General features: G+C 52.6%; 1 protein-coding gene across 3 annotated transcripts in view; it reads right to left on the reverse strand.

The window, feature by feature from the left end:
* Positions 1-21,166, reverse strand: part of ADCY5 (adenylate cyclase 5) — a 155,839-nt gene that overhangs the window by 133,365 nt on the left and 1,308 nt on the right. For 2 of the 3 annotated variants that reach the window (XR_003792385.1, XM_029214842.1), the window contains exon 1: positions 20,403-20,935. Coding sequence is in view for 2 of the 3 variants with exons in the window: in XM_029214842.1 (XP_029070675.1) it covers positions 20,403-20,807 (405 nt within the window). In the remaining variant the exon portion in view is untranslated. Of the gene's footprint in view, positions 1-20,402 lie in introns of all 3 variants that reach the window. The other variant, XM_029214843.1, reaches the window with a different exon arrangement.

Here is a 21,166-nt window from a genome sequence, read left to right on the forward strand (position 1 = left end):
GGCTCTCAGGCTTGTGAAATCCTGCCCCCGACCCCAGCTATAAAACCCATCCCTACCCCACCCCTGGGAACAAGGGGAAGTGGAGGGAAGCTCCTGATTAAGGGGATGGAATTCTTGCCTCTGACTTCCTGCAGGGAGATGGGAAGTTTCTCATCTTCCATATCCCCAGCTAAGGCTGTGTGGCTCCCCAGCATTCTACCCTCTTTCCAGGCACCCAGGCGCACCTTTGTGTCCCACAGCCAGGAACTGGGTCCTGAGTGGTGGAAGAGGGCCCTGATCCCATTCTCAGGGAGCTCCCAGTCTGATGGGGGAGATACAGTCCTTGTCCTCAGGAGCTCCGAGTCTCAGCAGAGGAAATGCAGACCCTGGCCTCACTCCCAGTCTGATGGAAGGGGCAAGCCCCTGCCCTCAAGGAGTTCCCTGACTCCGAGAGGGCTGGCATTGAGTCCCAAGGCAGAAAAGCCCCACAGGACATAGCCCGGCAGCTGGCAGTCCCTCTGCGGTAAGTATCCAGTCCCAGGAGTGCAGTGTCTTCCTGAGGCCAAGAAAGGGGTCTTGAGGATGAGGAAAGTGGATGGCACGTGCCCTAAGACGGGAAGGGTGGGGTTCGCCAGCTGAGTGGGAGAAAAGAGGGAGCCATCCCGGGACTCAGGCCTGGTCGCCACCACTCCAGCCCCCGATCCCCTCACTCACTGCCTTGGACACGGCAAAAGCATCATTCGCAATTCTCACAAGCACACACCAAGGCCCAGGTAAGGCACCAGGCAGCCGAAGGAAGCAGGAAGGTCCCTATCGCTCATTCTATTCTCCTGTTGGTCCCATGCTGGCCTTTGGGAGTCCCGGGGTCAAGGCTGTCGGGGGGAGGGAACATGGCCAGGGCCCCAGCCTCAGAGCAGACAAGCTGGCCCTGAGGCAAGGAGACTGGACGCAAGTGTGGGGATCATCTCACACCATGCACGCAGTGCCCTGCACACAGGTCTGTGTGGGTGGCGGGGCTGGCGCCTGCTCTGCTGCCAGCAACCTGCTCTCAGAGGGATCAAATGGTGGTCAGGGCCATGTGCACGCTGCCCCTCAACGGAGGCCAGTTCCTCCTGATGCTCTCTGCTCTCAGACAGTGGCACCTCTTCGTCTCAAGACCAGAGCCCACGGTTGTCCCCACCAGGCTGGGAGCTCTCTGAAGGCAGAAGCCAAGTTTCCCTCCTCTGGAAGGTGAGGGTTTGGTGGAGCAGGGCAGAAAAGCAGGCCTCCTGTAGGAAGGAAGCAAGGGCTCTCCTGCCTCCTAGCAAGGAGGCCTTAGATCTCCCATGTCTCCCTGCTGATTTCTCTGGAAAGATGGTTCAGGCAGGATCCACAATCCCCTCCCACGTGGCTCCTTCCCAGGGCTGAACACCCCTGAGAGCGAAAGAAGGGGAACAGAAATGGCTTGGGGGTGGAGGTGTTTCTGGGGAATGATGAGCGTGGGGAGGTCGCTGTCTCCCATCACCCCCACAGCCCTTCCTCCACCCTGACTCAGAGAGACCATCTTTTGGTCATTTCCCCCTTTTGCATCCCATGTTCAGCCTGGTGGGCGCAGGATGGCTTTTCCAATGGGCTCTGGGTTGAAGGGTGTGTGTGTGCGTGTGTGTGTGCGTGCGTGTGTGCGTGCGCACGCCCATCTGTCCTGGGGAGCAATAATAGTTAATAAATAAGTGAATGGCAAAAATAGCCTCAAAGGAGCTGACAGGCAGAAGGCCAAAGTGGCCGGGCATTGGGCCAGCACCCTGAAATGCCAAATGTTAATTTAGCCAAAAAGAAAAAAATGTCCATTTCAAGACCGCCTCCATTAGCCAGGATCAGGGGCTGTTGCGGTTTCTGGCTCTGGCACAGCCCCTCCCCACACATCCTAAGTGCAGCCCAGGTGCAGGGGGCCCCTCGCTCAGTGTGAGGGTAACAGCCCTGGAGAGAAGGGGCCCAGTCAGGGGCACACAAGATTACGGATGGGCAGAAAGCCGGCAGGCCACGTGCCAGCAGTCCTCCTACGGTCCACCCAGCTGGCCAGCCCTGTGTCCAGTCCCAAAGGTCCAACCAGCTGGGGGAATATTCTGGACATCATCACAATCTCTTGCCCTGGGCATGGGCCCTGCCCCACCTAAACACTCACTTGGGGGCGAGGGATTTGACTCAATGTCCTGGTTGTCGCTCGACCTCGGCCAGATCCCTCAAGGGTCTCATCTGATTTCTCTCAGGCCCTTCTCTAGACCTCACCTGCTCTGAGCATTCTCCGCCCTGACGCCTCTGGGGTGCAAGCGTGCTTTTGTTGCCCTTTGTGCTGGGTGTGCACGTCATAATGAAGTTACAGAAGGAGGCAAATCTGGGAAAAGCAGACGTTTGCCCGTTCTCTTCCCTAGTGGTTCCAACCCTTTCAAAACCGTCCTCAGTTTATTTACTGGCCTCTCTAGAATGGTCCTTGGAGAGGATGCTGGTCACATCCCTGCAGCCTCCCTCAGCTACAGCCACCCCCAAATTCAGGGGGACCTGGCTGAGCCCATCCCCCATTCACACTCACCCAGGGCACTCCTGGCTCCAGCTCCCAGGCTGGTCCCAGTCAGTTCTAGAGGCTGCCTCACTCCTGGACAGTCTGTGCTGGACCTTGGTGGCCAGCAGCCAGCATAAGGATGGGGCAGGGGTGGGGGGAAAACCCATGGCCCAGGACCTAGTCCTTCCTCCAGTCAGCCTTCTTTGCGGATATAATGCAATTTTCTCCTACCCTGTTTACTGCTGTCCAAACACAAAGGCCTTCAAGAGAAACACTAGGCTCTCCTGTAATGTGTGGGAATTTGAAAGCTTATACGTAGCCAGGACAGACCTCAGGTCATTTACGGAGGGCGTTTTTCTTGGCAGTCCCTGTGCTAAGTGCTTTGCATACATCATCACGTAGAATGGTCAACACAACCTTCAGGGGCAGCAATTCTTACTATATCCCATTTTGGGGAGTACACTTGGGCTCAGAAAGGACAAGGAGCCTGCCAAGGAGGAACAGCTGGGACATGGCGGAGCTGGGATGTGAACCATGTAGGCACAGAGAACACAGCCATGAGCATGAGGAGTCCCTGCCTGGGGAAGCTGACGTTCTAGTGGCGGAGGGGAAGCAGGCAAGCAATGAACAAGGGGCTTAAATGTGCACTTTGTCAAGTGGCCCCCGAGAAGGGGCAGTGCGTGGAGGGTGTCATATTGGGCCTACAGGAGCACCAGGAGCTCTGCTGGGGGTCAGGGTGGCCAGGATGCCAGTGGCCCAGAGAGAGATGAAGTTCTCAGAGACTTGAGATCTCTGGGCAACGGAGCTGGTTGGGGTGGGGGTTCCCGGGTTCCAGAGGGAGGAGGAGCTCAGAGGTTGAATGTCTGGGCGCTTAACACCTAGATAAACGCAGAGCCCCGGGCATTTGAGGAGAGGAGGCTGACATGGGATATTTAAAGCCCAAGAAAAGGTAAGGAGGAGGGCCCTCAGGAGCCACCTCAGGTCCCCTGGGAAAAAGATGGTATCTAGTTCCCGGAGGCTGGGGAGCTGGTCTCCTAGTTAGGGAGCACGAGGCTGTGGGTTTGGCACCACTGGTAACCAAGGCAAGGAGAAACTAATAGGGAAAGGCCCTGACCCTCAACCCCCCAGCACCCCTGGGACTTCTCCAGCCTCCCCAGACAACGGCAGCAGCCTCTGCACTCGGCACCAGCTCTCCCTCTTCCAAGAGCCTGCTCCCTCCAGATCCACACACTAGAGTCACCTTTCCAAATACAGGTGGGGCCATGAGAACCTTCTGGAGATCCCCACTGCCTCCAAAAAATGCAACCCCCTTGGCCCAGAAATCTATACTCTTCCCAGCCTAGTCCACATACTACAAGCCTCACCTTTGCCACATACCTCTTCCCATTCCCTCCCTGGTATAGGCTGCATGCTATCTCTGCTGCCAAAACCACAGGTGCCATGCTGCGCCCAGAGGGTGTGAGTGCCCGTCTGTCCACTGCACTTGGGAGGTCAGAGCCCAGACTTGGAGCCAGGCTGCCCGGTTCATTGTGTGAGCTTGGGCCAGTTACCTAACCTGCCAGTCTCAGTGTCCTCACCTGCAAAATGGGGGTGACAACAACAGTGTTCACCTCCTAGGGCTGTTGTGGGGATTAAATGAGTTAACGGAACAAAATACAGCTCTTAGAACAGAGTCAGGCGTATGGGAGGCACAATGCACAGGCCTGCTCTTGAGGGCAGGGTCTGCAGCTCTTTCCTCTTCGTTTCCCAGTGCCTAACACATGGTAGATATTGTTAAATAATTCAGTCCAGCAAACATCTAACACCACTACCTAGGCAAAGAGAGAACTGACATGACAAAAATAAAGCCAATTTAGGGATCATGACGAATTTTGTTTGGGGACATGCCGAATTCGAGGAGCTGGAGGGACTCTGACTGGGAGGATCAATGGACAAGGACCATGAGGGCCATGCACTGTCGGGCCGTGTGACTCTCAGTCCCCCCAGGGTTGTATCATTTTCGTCCCCATTCTGCTCCCCATCCAGGTCTCTGGAGTGAAGTCCTTTCTCATTTGGGCCCAGTGCCCCCGTTAATGTACACACTGGAAGGACCTTCAGAGAATGTCTGATCTGCGTTGTCCAGATGAGGAAACTGAGGCAGGCGCAGATGTCTCCCGGCCAAAACTTCTGCGCCTGCAATGTCACAGCCGGCGTCCCTGCCATCATCTGAGAATCCCTTTGTCTGCCTCCTTTCTCTGGCAGTTGACACGTGCTCTCTCCCGGACCACTTCCCAGCTCCCACCCCCCAGATTAGAGTCTCTCCCTCAGTTCTTCCAAAAGCCTCCTCCAGCTCTGCCCCCTGAGACCCACCAGGCACAGGCTCAGCAGAAAGGGACCTCCTACCCTCAGTCTAACCATCTCATTCTGCCTTCCCCAGCTACCTCCTGGGGAAGTCAACACAGAAACCTCTGTCTCTGCGGGTGGCCGGGCACCGCCCCCCATCACTTCAGCCTCAATCCTTTCTCCACCTGGGGAGGCACTGGAGGGTGCAACTGTGTCCCTGGGGCACCTACCTCAAATTTTAGGGGGCCTACTTAAGATGTAGATTCCTGGGGTCCACCTTAATCTTACTGGATCAGACTCTCTTGACAAGGGGCCCAGGAATTGATTTTTAAATAAACTTCATGGAGAGTCCTTGCACACACTACTTTGGGAGCTGCTGGTGTACCGGCTGAGAGCACGAGCTCTGGAGCCCGCTGTACCGCTCTCTAAAGGTACAACCTTACAGGAGCCACTTACCTTCTCTGGGCCTCAATTTTCTCATCTATAAATTATCCTCTTCAAAAAAAAAAGCAACACCTACCTAAAGGGAGATTACGAGGATCAAATAAGCTACCAAGTGCTCAGCGCTTCCTGGCACACAGTAAGTGCATGATAAATGGTAGGAATTAGCAACACTGTCCTATCTTTAAGCTGGGTATCTCAGAAAGGCAAAAGATTTCCATCAGACTGAACATTCCCCCAGGGGAAGGACAAAGCCCCCTCTTTCCTCCCCATGCCCAGGGCCCCAGGGCTTCATCAGGACTGCAGCAAAGACTGGTGAATGGAAAAGAAAGAGCTGCTGTTCCCAGTGGACAGCCCACCCTACTATCAGGACACCTCCAAGTCCAGAGGGGTCCCTGGAGAAAAGGAAGAAGGAGGAGTGCCCCCCTCCCCAGGGAGTGCCTGTGCTCAGCCCCTCCCCAGCCCTGGATGGAGGCAGATCCCAAAGCCCTCCTCTCCTCAAAGCAGGAGCCCAGGAACCTGGCCCTGCCCACTCCCACCTGCCAGTAAGGTAGATTCCCCAGGCTTTTCACTCTGGGGGCCTGGAGAGGTCAGAGTTCACGCAAACACGAAGGGAGGCACTTCTGAGACCACCTGATACCCATTACCTGGAAGGGCGGTGCTGCACAAGGGGGTGGGAACAGGTGGGAGAAGTCAGGGTGGCATATGGCACCTGCGTGTGGCTGGCCCGGTGGCTTCTTGGCTTCCTGGAGATCCAAGGCTCTGAGCCTCTGTGCCCTACTCTACACCTTCACTCAACTGCAACAGGTCCTCTGAGCTCACCTGCCCACAGCCACTGCCCTACTCCCTCCAGGCCTAGAGTTGTCCCTCTCAGATGAATTACAACTGGGGGTGTGAAGATCCAGCAGAAAATGCCCTGCACATCACTCCAGGGCCAGCCTTGGCCCTTCTCCCCACCTCTCAACTGAGTTTGCAGGGATGCCGCCTCTGTCACCTCTCCCAGTGCCTCCCTCCGCCTTCCACCCCCTCACAGTACAGAGGCTCCAGCGTCTGCCCTGAGACCCTCTTTCTGCTCCACAGTGGAACCAGAGATGACCCTAGGGGAGATGAGATGGAACAGTCCATATATTTTTGATCCCTTAAGAGAAACCCAGTCTGCTCTTTAAATACAGGCTTTGGGTGATTTTCCTTTTACTCCCTGCAGACTATACAGAGTAAAATTAAAGAACAAAAAAACTACTGGAGAACACAGGCTGGAACCAGTCTTACAGACCTGGACGTGGCAGGGTAAGGCCTCACCTGGATGCCATCGCCCCCTCCAAGGAGAAGCAAAGAGCAGCGCCAGGGGCCACTCCCTGTCACCCAGGATCAGAGCAGAGGATGGCATCACTTAGACCAGCAGGACTTCCCTATACATCTGTTTGCCAGTGAAATCACCCCAGAGGCCCCCGAGGGAGAGGATTTAAACCAGCCCCAGAGACATCAGGTGGGAAAGAAGCAGGGGCAGCAAACACCCCACACGGGGAAGATGTCAGATGGTGACTAACTGGCTTTTCTAGGCCATTGTCATCAATGCCGGAGAAATATTCCACTTTAAAAATAAATGTAAAGCAAAATCCAAAATTAACTCTCCCCAGATAACCCTTTTCCAAAAAAGACCACGTCGTAATCCACTATATGGCCTTTCATAGAGGATTTAACCCAAGGATGTCTCTCGGTGCTGGATAGGGATGCTTCCCAGGCCTCAGCCCACACACCTGGTGATTTTCAATCCTTCCAAGTCCTCAGATGGACCCTGATTTCATGTGCATCTCTCAGTCCCCCCAGAGCACAAGCGCTACAGCAGAATCCTGTACCCTTCTAGCCAAAGGTGCTAGGAAAGAAGTAGCTTCAAAGTGCACAGGAAGGAAATCCTTTCAGGGTGCAAGCTCCATCTCTTCATCACCCTACACATCACCTTTCTTCACTCTTTTAGTCTTTGCCACACATGCTGATAACAATACGTGCAAATGGGGAGTCACTAACTATATAATTCCTTACATGTTTCATGAGCTTAAGAGTCGAAGAAAAAGTAATGGCGGTATTAGTGCTGGACTCACATTGCTATTTACCTGCTGTGAGCAAATTCACTCATTCCTTTAACAAATATTTATTGAGCATCTCCTACAGACATTTTCTAGTTTACATTCTAGTTGGAGGGAGACTCACAAAGACTAATGTACAATTTCTCCTATTCAAAAGGGAAATACCACATAAAAAAGAGAGAACGGAAGAGCTCACACTGATCACTAGGCATTTGTTTGTAGCTAAGAGGCCGTCAGGAACGTTGGGTGAGATTTGCTGCTCTGCTAAGATGGCTCCACTGAACACATGGTATAGCACTCATTTTCTAAAATATCCTTGCAGTTATTATAGCACTGCACTAATCCATTTATCGAGCCCTGTTTGGGACTAATTGCTGGTGATAAGAGGAACATAAGTATACTGAGCCACAGCCTTGCCTGACAAGGTTTTTTACACCAACCAAGTTTTCTCCCCCTATTACATGCCTGTAATAATTTTTAGTGGCCATCGCTCTTTACTGAATCACCACAATAAACCCCTTTCGATATAGGCAACTTCCCTTTCAATACAGCCATAAATCAGACTCGGCGTCATCCTTGTGAGCCCTCTGCTGATGAAGGGTGGCTCAGGACAGTAGTTCTCATCCCTGGGCACATCAGAATCAGCAGGAGCATTCCAAAATGCTGGTGCCCAGGCCCACCCCAGATGAGCCTGGATACCGGGGTTATGTAAAAACTCCTAGATGTGCCTTCACCTCCCACGCCTTAAGCTCCGTAGGGTGACTGGAGGTTAACCCACCCCAAAAGCTGAAGTCTCAGCCTTGGGCGTTTGAGGTGAAAAAGGGAGCTGACACATGCACTGTAATACAGGGCAATCAACCATAAGGAAGTTTATAACGCACGGTGAGAACTGCCGTTTCATGGGATTGCTTTGAAAAGAATGAAGAATACTGTTTGGAATTTGTGAAGTTATCCAGGCTTATATTTATTGTCCTTACAGTTGAACTTGCCTCTTGGCAAGTCTCTGAGGTCTTTCCCACATCTTACAGCTGGAAAGAGGGAAGTGGGAGGACTCAGGAGGAGGAAAAAGGTACCAGAAGAAAGCTGAGAAGAAGAAAGGAGACCAAGGATGGGAGAAAGAGGCAAATGGGGGCAACAGGGACCCTTCCTGACATCACCCAACAGACCAGTAGGGAACCCAAGGGAGGGAGGGCAAAGGTGGAAAGCAGTATTTTCTAAGACCACACCCCCAGGCCCAGAGCCCCTTGCCAGTGGAGGACAAGCTTGCCTTGGTCCAGGGAGGGGGCACCATGAGGGACCCCTGGCTGCCAAGAGTCAGCATTCCCTGTAGAACCTGAGAATGGGAACTGTCCACCTTCTTCCCACAGTGCTGGGCAGTAGCGGTCGGAAAGTCAGTAACATTCAGTAAATATCTGAGTATTCAAACAGACAAGGCCCCTGTCCTCAGAGAGCTGACTGTCAAGCTGAACGACAGAGAGATAAACCTACAGAGATAAAATTATAAATCAGTATGAGTGCTACAGAGAAAAAGAAGAGGGTGTTTCAGAGTGACTCAGATGTTAGATGCAGAGTGTCAGATGTTGCAAAGGCAGGGCGCCTCTCCCTCGGCAGGGAGGGGTACAAGCCTACCCTGCTCACCTGGGATTCAGTGATGATCCCTCTCCCTCGGCAGCCTCCTTGGCTGAGATGTCAGAGCCAAGGCACTTCCGAGCTGGTGTTACCCGCTGGGAGGCTGTCAGGATGGCTGGGTCCCTCCCAGATGGCGTGGTGAAATGCTTACAGGAAAAGGGACTTGGCCAGAGGAAGACTGGGGGCTTGGGCATGTTAAGTGAACAAATAAACAGCCTTCCCATCCCCAAAAGAGAATGCGAAAATAAAACCTTGAAAATCCACTTAGCAAAAGAATTGCACTTGGGTAGGAGTTACATTTTCCTTTAGTTTTCTTGAGAAGAGTGACAAGGACAGAAGTGGATTTGAAGCAGGATGTTTGGGGTACTTTTTAGGATGTTGATGGTTGTGGGGAGCTGGGCTCTAAAGACGTCCTAGAGGGACTTCCCTGGCGGTCCAGTGGTTAAGGCTCTACGCTTCCACTGCAGGGGGCGTGGGCTGGATCCCTGATCGGGGAACTAGACTCCTGCGTGCATCACGGCATGGCCAAATAAATAAATAAACGAAATAAAGACCTCCTAGAGTAAGCGCTAAACTGCACCATCTACTAGATGCAACTCTACAGAAAGACCCCAGGTCTGACCTCCAGGAAGTGATCCTGATGTGTGTCCCCAGCCACCTCCTTCCCACCCCTGTTCCATGTACACCACCAGAAGCCTGGACACGAGGCAGCCTCACACCCAGACCTGAGCTATCCCAGCGTTGAGTCTGACCCATCTCCTGGGTCTCGGTCCCTCCTCACGCATCCAGAAGACCGCGCGGGGGCTCTTCACAGGTAAACATCTGATCCCAGGTGCCCCCTGAACACTTCAGCGCTGCCCCCGCTCGCAGCATGACTGCAGGCTCAGGAAATGACAAATCATTTAACGCCCATCTGAGCCAGACACCACGTGGGAAGGAAGGCATCACAAATAAGAAACCGCACATTCCACAACCACCCAAGACAACTGCTTGATAGCAGCTGTGCCTTCTAATTTAGGCACCATGGGATGGACTCAGGGCTGGGTCCAAATGTGAAAAGAGCACTGGATTTGGAGTCAGAGATCTGGATTTGTATAGCAGTTCCTAAGCTAACTGGCTGTGTGACCTGAGTGAGGTCACTCAACCTCTCTGAACCCCTACTTCCTCCTCTCCAACACAATACCAGCAGCACAGGTCTGTAACTATGAGTGCTCTTGCGTGCATTACCTTATCGGCACCCAACAACAGATCCTGTCAGTCAGGGAACTGACTGAGCGAGAGTAAGGCCACTCAGCCAGGACCGTATAACCAGGGACTTCTCCTGGGCCCCTGGGCCCAAAAGCCAATGTCTGCACCTTCTTAACTCATCACCTCCTCAGAGCCGTCATGAGAAGCAAGTAAGATCACACGTGGTAAAGTCCTGTGTCCTCTATAAAATGTTAATCAGGTGTCCAAGTATTTGAGTCTTTGGCTGATATTTGAGCCACTGTCTAGGTGACAAAAGTCATACATTTTTAAGAAGCAGAAATTAAATATATATATATATATATATATATAAACAAAAAATATGTATATAGTTTTTAAATTTTCACACCGTTCCACTAGTCCAGAAACCACTCTACTGGTGACAAAATATGTTATCAGATAGGAGTGAGGGGCCAGGCAGGACTAGGGTTCTGATTCTGCCACAGAGTTCTGCACTTGATGCATTTTGCCCTAGCAAAGCGGCCACTCCCCTCCCTAGTGTTCAAGTCAAACCCAGATTAGAATTCCAGCTTCTCCACTCTCAATCTGGATTGTCCCTGGAAAAAGATCCTGAGACAAGGGTTTGAAAGAAGTGGTTTACCTGGGAGGTGACCCCAGAAAACATTAGACAGGGAATGGAGAAATGAGACAAAGAAGGGAAGAAAGAAAAAAAAAAGAAAGAGAGGAAGGAAGAGAGGGAGGGAGGGAAAGAGGGAGGGAGGGAGGAAGGGGAAGAAAAGAAAAGAAAAAGAAATGTTTTCACGCCTATACCACTGTGGGCAACCGAGCTGAATCCTTCTGCAGGACTAGAAGCCAACAGAGAAGGCTTGTCTCAAAGTTATACTCCCCCCACACCAGGGTCAAGGGAGCTGGGGTATTTATCCACCAGCTCCCAACAGTCATTGGTTGAGGACTGCTCTAGGGATGGGCACTCCCTCCCCAGCACTTCTGACCTGTCCCACAAACAGGCAGAGAGGCTCAGGGCCAGAGAAAGCCCTCAGGTGCTGACAGCTGGCACTCTGGCTGGCAAGAGAAGAAAGGTACATGCCCAGGGAATACGGGCGGGCGCTGAACCATCTGCTATGCTCACTCACTGAGTGACCTTGGGGAAGTTACTTACCTTCTCTTATCCCATTTTCTGCAGCCCTGAAATAGGGATAAAAATATCTTTCTCAAAGGGTTAATATTAAGATTAAATGAGGTCACATATGTAATGGATTAGCCCAGTGCCAGGCTTACAACAAAAACTCAATATATACTCATTGTTCATAATCAATATTCTTTAAGGTCTTCCTCCTTTTGGAGGGTGGGAGTGCAAAGGATACAAAGAAAATGTGGGGAAGAAGGATGCTCTGAAATGGCCCATCACGACTTCCCCATGGGCCATGCCCTCAGTGCATGGCGCCCAGCCCCACCAAAAGTCATATACAGAGCCCAACAGGCTCCTTTGTCTAATGACAGCAGAAAACCCCTAAAGGAAACTGAAACTAGATAAAGGAGGCATCTCGCTGGTCCCTCCCAGCCCCATCATCTTACTTTATAAAGGATTTCAGATGCAGATGCAGAATGAGACTTTAAAACAGGGAGCCAGCCAATGCAAGCTGAGTAATCTCCTTCTTGAGGGAGGAAAGCCCCCGAACAAACAAATGCCCCCATCTAGATGACTTTGCCTAGCCTACCCCAGAGGCAGGGGGCTGGACCCTGAGAAATTTCAACGATTCTCCCAGCCCCTGAAGCAGTGTGTCCCAAAAGGAGTTCCAACAAACACTAATGCCTCTGTTATGTTCCTTCAAAAACTGGTTCTGGGGTCAAATATGTTTGATAAAGGCTTCATGCAATAGCCTCCTCTTGGCAAATTCTACCGCATGTTAACACATTAAAAGCTTTAAAGTTCTACGATAAAGAATTCAGTTTAACCCAGTATTTCTTAAATTTATTTGACATGTGTGTATGTGAAACATCTATTAACAACCCTCCAAAGGACAGTCACTGGGAGCATCTGGGCTAAAGGCAATGCTGGGCGCTGGGACCCAGGCTGAGTCATTTTTGGACCCTTAGGGTCTAGCACAGTGCCTGTTACACTGTAGGCATCTAATAAACGGTTGTTGTCTGAATGAATGGGGAAAAGGCTGAAAGAATGACTTAATAATGGTTTTCAAATCTGTGAAGGGATATAGTACCGGCAGCGCCAGGCAACAGCTTTCTGTTTCCAAGAAGGCACACGTTTTAAATTGCAGCAGGAGGGATTTTGGAAGCCCCGCTCAGAGTGTAGGATAACAATCCACCAAAATAGGCTTCCAAGCCGAGCTGTATCGCTTCCTTCTGTGGAGGTGTTGGTCTAGCACTTCGGTACAGCTGAGAGTCTGCATGCAGCTGCCCACCCACCCCACCACCCGTTCATTCATTCATTCAAACTCTCACCGAGCACCTACTACGTGTCGCGCACCAAGGTCCCTCAGGACCCCTTCCAAGAGCCAAGTGGGACTGTGGTGATCTGTGTGATAACCCCTAGGGAGCCCCTAACGGGAAGGGAGAGGAGACCACCCAAGTGTGAGGTCAGGATGCCTCAAGCCCAGAAGCAACAGCTCATAACGCTCTCAGAGCAAGAAGTATGTGTGGGAGTCGGGGGCGGGGGGCGGTGTCCAGGCTGACACATGAGGCTGGGCTAGAGAATAAAGCTATTACTGTCTCCCCGGTGTTTGTTTGTTTACCCCCCTTTTCTGTGACTATATCCCATTGTTCCCAGAGAGCATCCCTGCCCCCACTTCCAAGCTTTTCCCCTCCCCATACCCACAGCTCCAATCTCCTCTTCCCTTCCTTACAGCCTACTCCTCCTCCTTCAAACCATCTCCTAATTCCCGACCTCTTGCCTACCCCTTGGTCTCCCCACTTGCCACGTTCTGTACCATCCATTGTGGACCTGGGGTATCCTCAGTGTTTTTCATATTCACTTACCACATGAATGAATAAACCAGGAGTCAAACTAAGGTCCATCTTTCTGCTGACTCCTACCACCACCAGTGTTGAGCCACAGACTGCTTTGCCTCAAACAAGAGTTGGGGGATGGGAACAGCTGGGAGGCAGGATGAGAGGAGAATATGTGTCCAGGTCTGGGCCATCCTTCCCACCCTATGTCACCATTACCAATCGCCTTCCAGCTCTGCATCCTACATCAGTCCACTTGCCAGCCCCACCTGGACATCTCCTAATGGGCCTGCAGGTCTGCAGTGACTTTCTTTTAAACAGAGGCTGAGCTGGGCATGACGATAGGACACCCCAACAGATTGCAGCAGGCATTCATGCTGTGGTAAGACGTGAAACCACAGAATCCGAGGGTTGGGTGTGACCTGAGCGGCTATCTTAGCCAATGATCCCAAACCTAAGAGTTGATCAACAATATCAGCTGGAGAGCTTGGAAAACTAAATCCACGCTGTTGAAAAAATAGACCCCTTCCTGGGACCCGCCCCAGACCTTTGGAAGCAGAGCCTTCCACTTCCTCAGTAACAAGTTTGGCAGTCAGCCGTCCAGTCTCCCCTTGAACACCACCACTGACACAGCTGGCTACCTCAGGAGGCATCTGGTTTGATGGCTGCAACCCCAAAGGCTAGAAAGGTATCTTCTACCTGGAGCTGAAATCTGTCTACTGTTTCCACCCATTTGCCCCAACTCTGCCCTTGGGAGTAACCGAAAATAAATTTAGTCCCTCTTCTAACATGTGACAACAGGGATCCCAGCAATAAATAACACTTTGCCCATGTCTCTGCCTTCTTACCTTTGTACAGTCTGCTGTCTTCCCAGCTAAACATCTCCCACCCTTTCAAGTGTTCTCTCAGAAGTCAAGGTTTCCAGTCCCCTTACCAATCTGGTACCCTCCTCTAAATTCTAGAATCAAACATAGTATTTCAGATCTGGCCTCAATCTTCCTATGAACCGGATATGCCCATAGCCTAACCAAGACCCCACTGGTCTTTTCTAACAGCCAGACCAAAATGCAGGTCCACATGAAGCTCATGGTCCATTAACTAGAAACTCCTAGATTTTGTTCACAATGTTATAAAGAGAGATCTCCCCTGCCCCACGTTTGGACATTGCCTGGAGAAAATGGGGGGGGGGGCGTGGGCGGAAGTAGGGCTTTCCGATCATCTTCATGGAGTTTCGTGTTTGGGAGAGAAAATCAACACTAGGACTTGCCTAGTGTTGCAGTGATTAAGAATCCACCTGCCGATGCACAGGACACGGGTTCGAGCCCTGGTCCAGGAAGATCCCACAGGCCGCGGAGCAACTAAGCCCAGGAACCACAACTACTGAGCCTGTGCTCTAGAGCCCGCGAGGCACAACTACTGAAGCCCGCATGCCTAGTGCCCGTGCTCCGCAACAAGAGAAGCCACCGCAACGAGAAGCCTGTGCACCGCAACGAAGAGTAGCTCCCGCTCGCTGCAACTAGAGAAAGCCCGCGCGCAGCAACGAAGACCCAACGCAGCCAAAAATAAATAAATAAATTTATTTTTTTAAAAAACCAAAAAACCAACACTGATCCTGCCCTCCACTAGCGAGCTCCCCCCACCTCTCACAGGCAGGGATGAAAGAAGGGTACGATACACTAAAGTGTGACTTATGTAACTGCACCCGAAGGATTTATGGGCACCAGCACATTGGAGCTCCTGGGGCAAACTGTTTCCATTCCCAACACAGGCGATGCTCCTGGGAAGTAAACGACCACAAACTGGACCCACCACAAGATAAATAAAGTTAACGGAGGTGCCAATCGGACAGCCGTGGACAGGAAGTCACCCAGCAAGAGACTGGTACAGTCACAGAGAGGCTCCCACCTCGGTCCCCTCTCCCAACACTCACCCCACCCCTGGCTGGAACCGAGGAGGGCGCTCCATCCGCACCTCTCGGGAGAACACGAGGCCAGGCCCAGCAGGGGCCACAGCTCTGCTTCTGCTGCCAGCTGCACCCTCTGACAGAGTGACCCGTGGCCAGGGCCTGTCTGCACAGGAGAGCTTCTGTCCAGGCCTTTTACACTGATATTTAAAACTCTTCTGTGAGGCTGGGCAGGTTTCCGAGCTGGGGTTTAACACATCGTCTGTGTCCTCTTTATAGACACACATGAGCACACTGTTCCGTGTTGCACAGCACACAGACCTCATGCTCTTGCTCCAGATCAAAACTTAGATTGAATTATTAACAGTCAACATTGCCACAAGTACAGCAGCTTATCGTTCTGCTCCTCGGCTGGGTCTCTGCCATTCCTGAAGTCCCCCCCACAGGCCGTGAGGCACCCCTGAGATCCACAAGATGACACTCCATCTAGAAGCTCTGCTCAACCCCCACCCCAGAGGCTTCTGCTCCCCTCCAAGCGCCCCCTTCCCGCTGCATAGAGAAGAAGGCAACATAATAATTGAAAATAATTAGCAAATATAATCGGCAAATACAATTATCATCGAGGCAAGACAAGCAGACCCTCCCCGGCTACAAACTCAGAGCCCGCCTCCCACCCCAGCCTGCCGTTGCTGCTGGGGTTCACCATGGCCAGATTTCTCTCTTCCAGAAATGGGGGTGATGGGGGAAGTAACTGGCGGCAGACTATTCCCGGAGTTGTGAAAGTGTGTGTCCTCTTCCATACCACCACCCCGTCCTCCCACCCCTCCGTGGGCAGGGAGGCAGTGGCTGGAGCAGTGCACACAGTAACCCACTGCACAGGCCTCTGGACCAAGTTCCAGAGCGAGGGGCCAGCTCTCCACGGGGCTCACCGGATGGCTGAGTGGGTGGGCAGCTTGCGTTTTTGAAAGGGAAGGGTGGGACTCCATGGAGCCATGGGACTCCATGGAGTGGGCTGACCACTCGAGTCTAGCCCCCAGCCTCATTATGATAAGGGGGGGGCGTGTGCATCCAGGGTATTTCCCTGAGGAGCCAGAGGTCAAGGTCGGAAAGTCAATCAAGGTCCAGAATCAGAAATGCAAACAGCCATAGGAAGCCAGCCACCAACCGAGAATAAACAGGACAGAGCTGTGATGATCTCCTTTCAAAGTCAACACAAAGGCTTCCCTGGGCCCCCCTCCACCACCCAGGCCAGCCCACACGACAGACAGATAGATACACACACACACACACACACACACACACACACACACACACACACACGTCCATATGCACATGCATGCACGTACACACTGGGGCCAGCCCACGTGACAGACACACTCCCTCACATGGACCCAGGCACCCACCCCTCAGCAGCCACAGCAGTCACTTCTTGGTCTGCTTCCCCACCCCCATCCAGCCCCAGACTCCTCAGTTTAGACACTCACACGTGCTCATGGTCACAGAACATCACCCACACAGCACCTGTGCCTTTCTGATCTCTGGAACAACTGGTGACCGTTGTGTGTTCCAACAGGCACAAAGGCAGAAATGCAGGAAATCACTGATTTTCTCCAAAAGGGTTAGGGGGAAGAGAGGAAGGAGCTGATAATAGCTGGTTAAGGATGGGTCAGCCCACACCACAAAGGCAACCTCTGACAGCACTCCCAAGCTCACGGGGACCCACACAGGGTCGGAATCTTCTTTTCAGAAACCATGTCAGGTGGGTTTAATGTGGCTGCAGAATAATACCCCACATCTGAACAGGACTCTCTACTTTTCAAAGAGCTCCCGCATCCATTATCACCTCCTAGAGTAACACTGGACAAGCAGAGACGTTCATCTCCTTGGCCAAATGACTGCCCACCCCCATGGGGCCCAAAGATGTTTTCTCCAAAATAATCTCTAATAGTTAAGCATGTGCAATAGTTATGTGAGTGTACTTGTTTGTGTGTGAGTGCATGCAGAGGCTTTATGTAGCAGAGTGGGATACAGTCAAACAAAAATGAGGTTGCCATGGCAACAGGCTCCAGCATCATTGCAGCCTATTAACACAAGTGAGGAATGTGTTTGGCAGATGCTTGAGTGTTATTTATGGTATGGGTGTAGCAGAGGGACTTCTAACAGGCAAAGAAGGAGAAAAAAACAACCCGTGACGCCCCTACTGTACCCCACCAAGGAGACGACAGTGAGGCGAGCAGAGAAGGCGAGGCTGAGAGGCTGCAAATGGGAAGTAAGAGATGGGGAAGCAGAAAAGCAGGCAGGCAGAGGAGAGGAGAGGTAGGCAGAGAACAACAGGGGACTGAAGGGGGAGGCAAGAGAAAGGAAGGGACATAAAAAGAGCAGGGGGAGGGGGATGAATACCAGGGGAAGAGCTAGATCAGGAGATGTAGCAAAAGGAAGAAACATCATCCCCCAAAAGGGCTGCCCCACCTTGCCTCTCCGCTCTCTCAAGAGGCACCAGATGAGATACTACATGTTTCTCCTCCTAATTGGAGCAAAAAGAAGAGCCCCAAAGAGAAGAGGGGCCAGGGGAAAAAAATAATCCAGATCAGATACTGATGTTGACGATCTAGGCTGTAGGAGCAAGGGGGCCAGCCTCTCAGGAGAAGTGGAAAATGCCAACACAGTTTCCTGAGGGCCCAAATTCCCAAAGCTCCCGCATTAGAGACCGCATACTGCTGCCCCATTTCCCTGGATGTGTATCTTCACCAAAGAAAAGAACAAGGAATCTAACGCAAGCCATCTTCTAACACCTGCTGCTCTGGGGTAACCTGAGGCAGAGGGTAATGCTCGACTGTCTCACTAAAATTTCCCACCATCCAATAGGGTTTGCTCAAGAAATACAAAGTTTATATCAGACATAATCAGAAAGGCAAGTCAAATACAAACCAAAAAAGATACAGTTTTCTCTGAAGTCAAACAGAAAGAATGCTTGCAGTCTGTTATCGTAGACCATTCCTAACAAGCTCTGCTACACTCAGCAGAGTAGGTCATGAGAAGTTAAATGCAAACCCACCCAAAAGCCTATAGACAAGGAAAGGTCTGAAGACCATAATGGGTAAAAGAAGCATGGGGTGGGAGGTGGTGGAGGTGGGGAGAGAAGGGAGAGGGACAGGCCTGAGGAACTAGATGGGGAAGTCAGTCAGCCAACTCTTGCTGCTGCAATGGCATCTTCATGCTAAGATGGAGACGGAGCTCCCTAGATCAGCACTCCTGTCCTGGCATGTGACTCCAGTCTCCTAAAATCACACATCTAGGATTTCCTAGGGCTATACTCAGACCCTGAGTCCCAAGTCTTGTTCAGTAAATACTCTGAATGATCCTGGAAATCTCTGCTGCTCCATGTGGATGTCATGCCTTTCTTTCTGTAGAAAAGCTATATCCACCCAAGCAACCTGCCTCCCATCCAAGCCAGGAACAACCCCCAAAGGTATAATACTCATGTGAGAGCTTGGGTCCCAGGTCAAAACATTTGGATCCTTTATAAGCACTAACAATAGTAGTTAACTTTCTTTTAACCAGCTCTCAATAGGTTGTTCTCTTAAGTTCAAAGCTGATCTCTAAAGATTTTATTTCCTTCTGATCCCAGATCAGAAAAACTTTAAGTCAGCATCAACAAGCCCAACTACTTCACCCACTGGAACACAATCAAATCGTTAAGCAGTTATTAAATCCCTACTAAGTACCCTACACTGTGCTAGACAAGGGAGAGAGGGTAGAGAAGGAAAAACACACACCTCAGGATTCCTGCATCCAAGGAGCTTACATTGGATGGGGAATAAAACCAAGGGGCACTGGCGAATAAGTAAGTGCCCCACTCTGTGGCTCTGACTCCATTGTTGGCCATGCAAAAGAGGGAGAGGCCAGTGTGGCTGGAATGCAAGGAGGGGCTCCTTGCAGAAGGTGAGGATTGGCACAGAGGGGCTGGAACTGGAAGGGGCATGCATAAGCCTCTCATTTACTAGGCAAGGAACCCGGGGCCCAGAGAGGTTGTAGGCTCCCTCGCTCCCAGTCACAGAGCACCTTGGAGGTGCAGCGAGAGCCCAGCGCCATGAAGCCCACAGTATTCCCTGTGGGAGAGTATGATACCCAGGAAGCCAGGGGGCACGGGAGAACCCCTCAAGAAAGACGCAGTACCCAACAAGATTGAAGTCTGAGAAAAGGCACTAGAACTGGGGAGGAGGAAGGCAATGACAATGGAATAGAGTTAAGAAGTTCTGTTAGAGGATGCAGTTGCCTGGAGAGAGGTCGGGGGATGCACTAGGTTCCACAGTCAGGAGACTGGCCTGCAGCAAAGGCCCACTTGACTCTCACAGCCAAGTAGGTTGCACCGCAACCAAGCAGGCTCAGCAGGGGCCAATGGATGAGGCCCACGGAGCCACAGACAAGGGGACCGCTAAGGGGAGAAGGTGTGCATGTCAGAGGAGCTGGTCTCACCCAAGGTCGCCATGGCAAGCACACCTCTCTCCCACAAGTCTTCTGGGGAGTCACCAGTTAACCAGGGAGAAGTTTTATTTCCTCCTAAGCCTACCGTTCAAGGCTTGCCTAACCCGTCCCAGGAGGGTTAAAAGCCCCCACCATAAGCAACAACCAGGAGCACCCACATGAAGGGGTCACAACTTCCAACACTAGCTTTCTGCTCAGGCCAGGAGGGGGACCGTCACCACACACAAAGGTTCCTTCCCACCTTTGCTGAAGGCAGCTTTTTGGCTTGGGGCACTTTCACAAATGAAACAAACTTGTCAGTCCTCCCTCAAGTTCAGAAATATCTCCAGCTCCCGAACCCCCAGTCCCAGACAACTGGCAGGATTATATCATTTCCCCTCCCAAAGACTGGGCAAGGGGCGCCCAGGGTCTCCCCTCCCCTACCCTTCATCCAGGACATTCGGTTAACAAACCATCAGTGGCCCTCAGGAGCGGGGAGGCTGCTACAGGGGCCAGCCACTTTTGTCGGGGGCCTTTTATATACAGAGACAGAAGCACAGGAAGAGAAGGGGACCGACCTCTCCATAGCATTTTCTCCTCCAACTCTTCCTCATTAGCATCCCTACAATAATGGCTAAGGTTTGGTGTGTCTTCTACCAGCGGGAACATTACATACAAGAGCACTTTTTGTAGAGGAAGGTGATGGGGCTCAGAGGGGGTTCGGGGGCTAGAAGACACCACACAGCTGACACAGCCATGTCTCTCTGGCTCTTTTCACCACTTTAAAAGGGTGAAAGTGGGTTGCCTTTCTTTGGAGTCAGGCCTAGGCCTGCGCACCCCACTATCCAGTCCCTATGCCCAGGTGGGCCCCTACCTGCTTGAGCAGGAACTGGTCCTGGGCGTTGGTGCGCAGGGCGATGGCCAGGTGGAGGGCAGACAGGAGCACCCCGCTGAGTACCGCGGCCCGCATGCGCACGGGCAGCAGCGTGTAGATGGTATAGATGAAGAACACAGTCCACCAGATGCCCTCGGAGGCGCTGCGCGGCTGAGGCAGCAGCAGGCCCACCACCTGGACAGCCAGCACCACGGCGATGAGCGCGTAGCAGGCCAGGCCCATGTGGTCCTGGTGGAAGGCGGCGCGGTTGCAGAGCACGGCCATGACGAGGATCACAGCCACGGCAGCCGCCAGCACGACCAGGTAGGGCAGCTGCAGCGGGGGCCGTGCCGCGTGGAAGGCCAACATGACGAGGCACACGAGCACCAGCACAGCCATGAGCATAGTGAGGCTGCTCTGGTTCAGACGGAAGAAGTAGCGCTGGTACAGCCGCTCCAGCTTGTCCGACGGGAACTTCTTCGAGCGGAATATCTGCAGCAGTGCCAGGCAGCAGGCGCCCAGCGACAGCACCGCGCCAGGCCCCGCGCCCGAGCCCGCCAAGCTGCCGCCATCTCCGGAACCCTCGTCTTCCTCGACGGCGCCGGCCTCCAGCTCGTCGGCCGCGCGGCCCTTGCCCCGCCGCTCCTCCAGACCCAGCTCCACAGAACGGGGGCGCACCTCCGTCCCGCCAGCTGCGGCCGCCGCCGCCGCCGCCGCCGAGCCGCCGCCGCCGCCCGCAGGGGGCGCCCGGGTGCTGCCCCCGC

Source organism: Monodon monoceros, unplaced genomic scaffold (genome assembly GCF_005190385.1).
Source record: "Monodon monoceros isolate NGI ecotype Baffin Bay Population unplaced genomic scaffold, NGI_Narwhal_1 Super_Scaffold_11, whole genome shotgun sequence".
Classification (NCBI taxonomy): Eukaryota; Metazoa; Chordata; class Mammalia; order Artiodactyla; family Monodontidae; genus Monodon; species Monodon monoceros.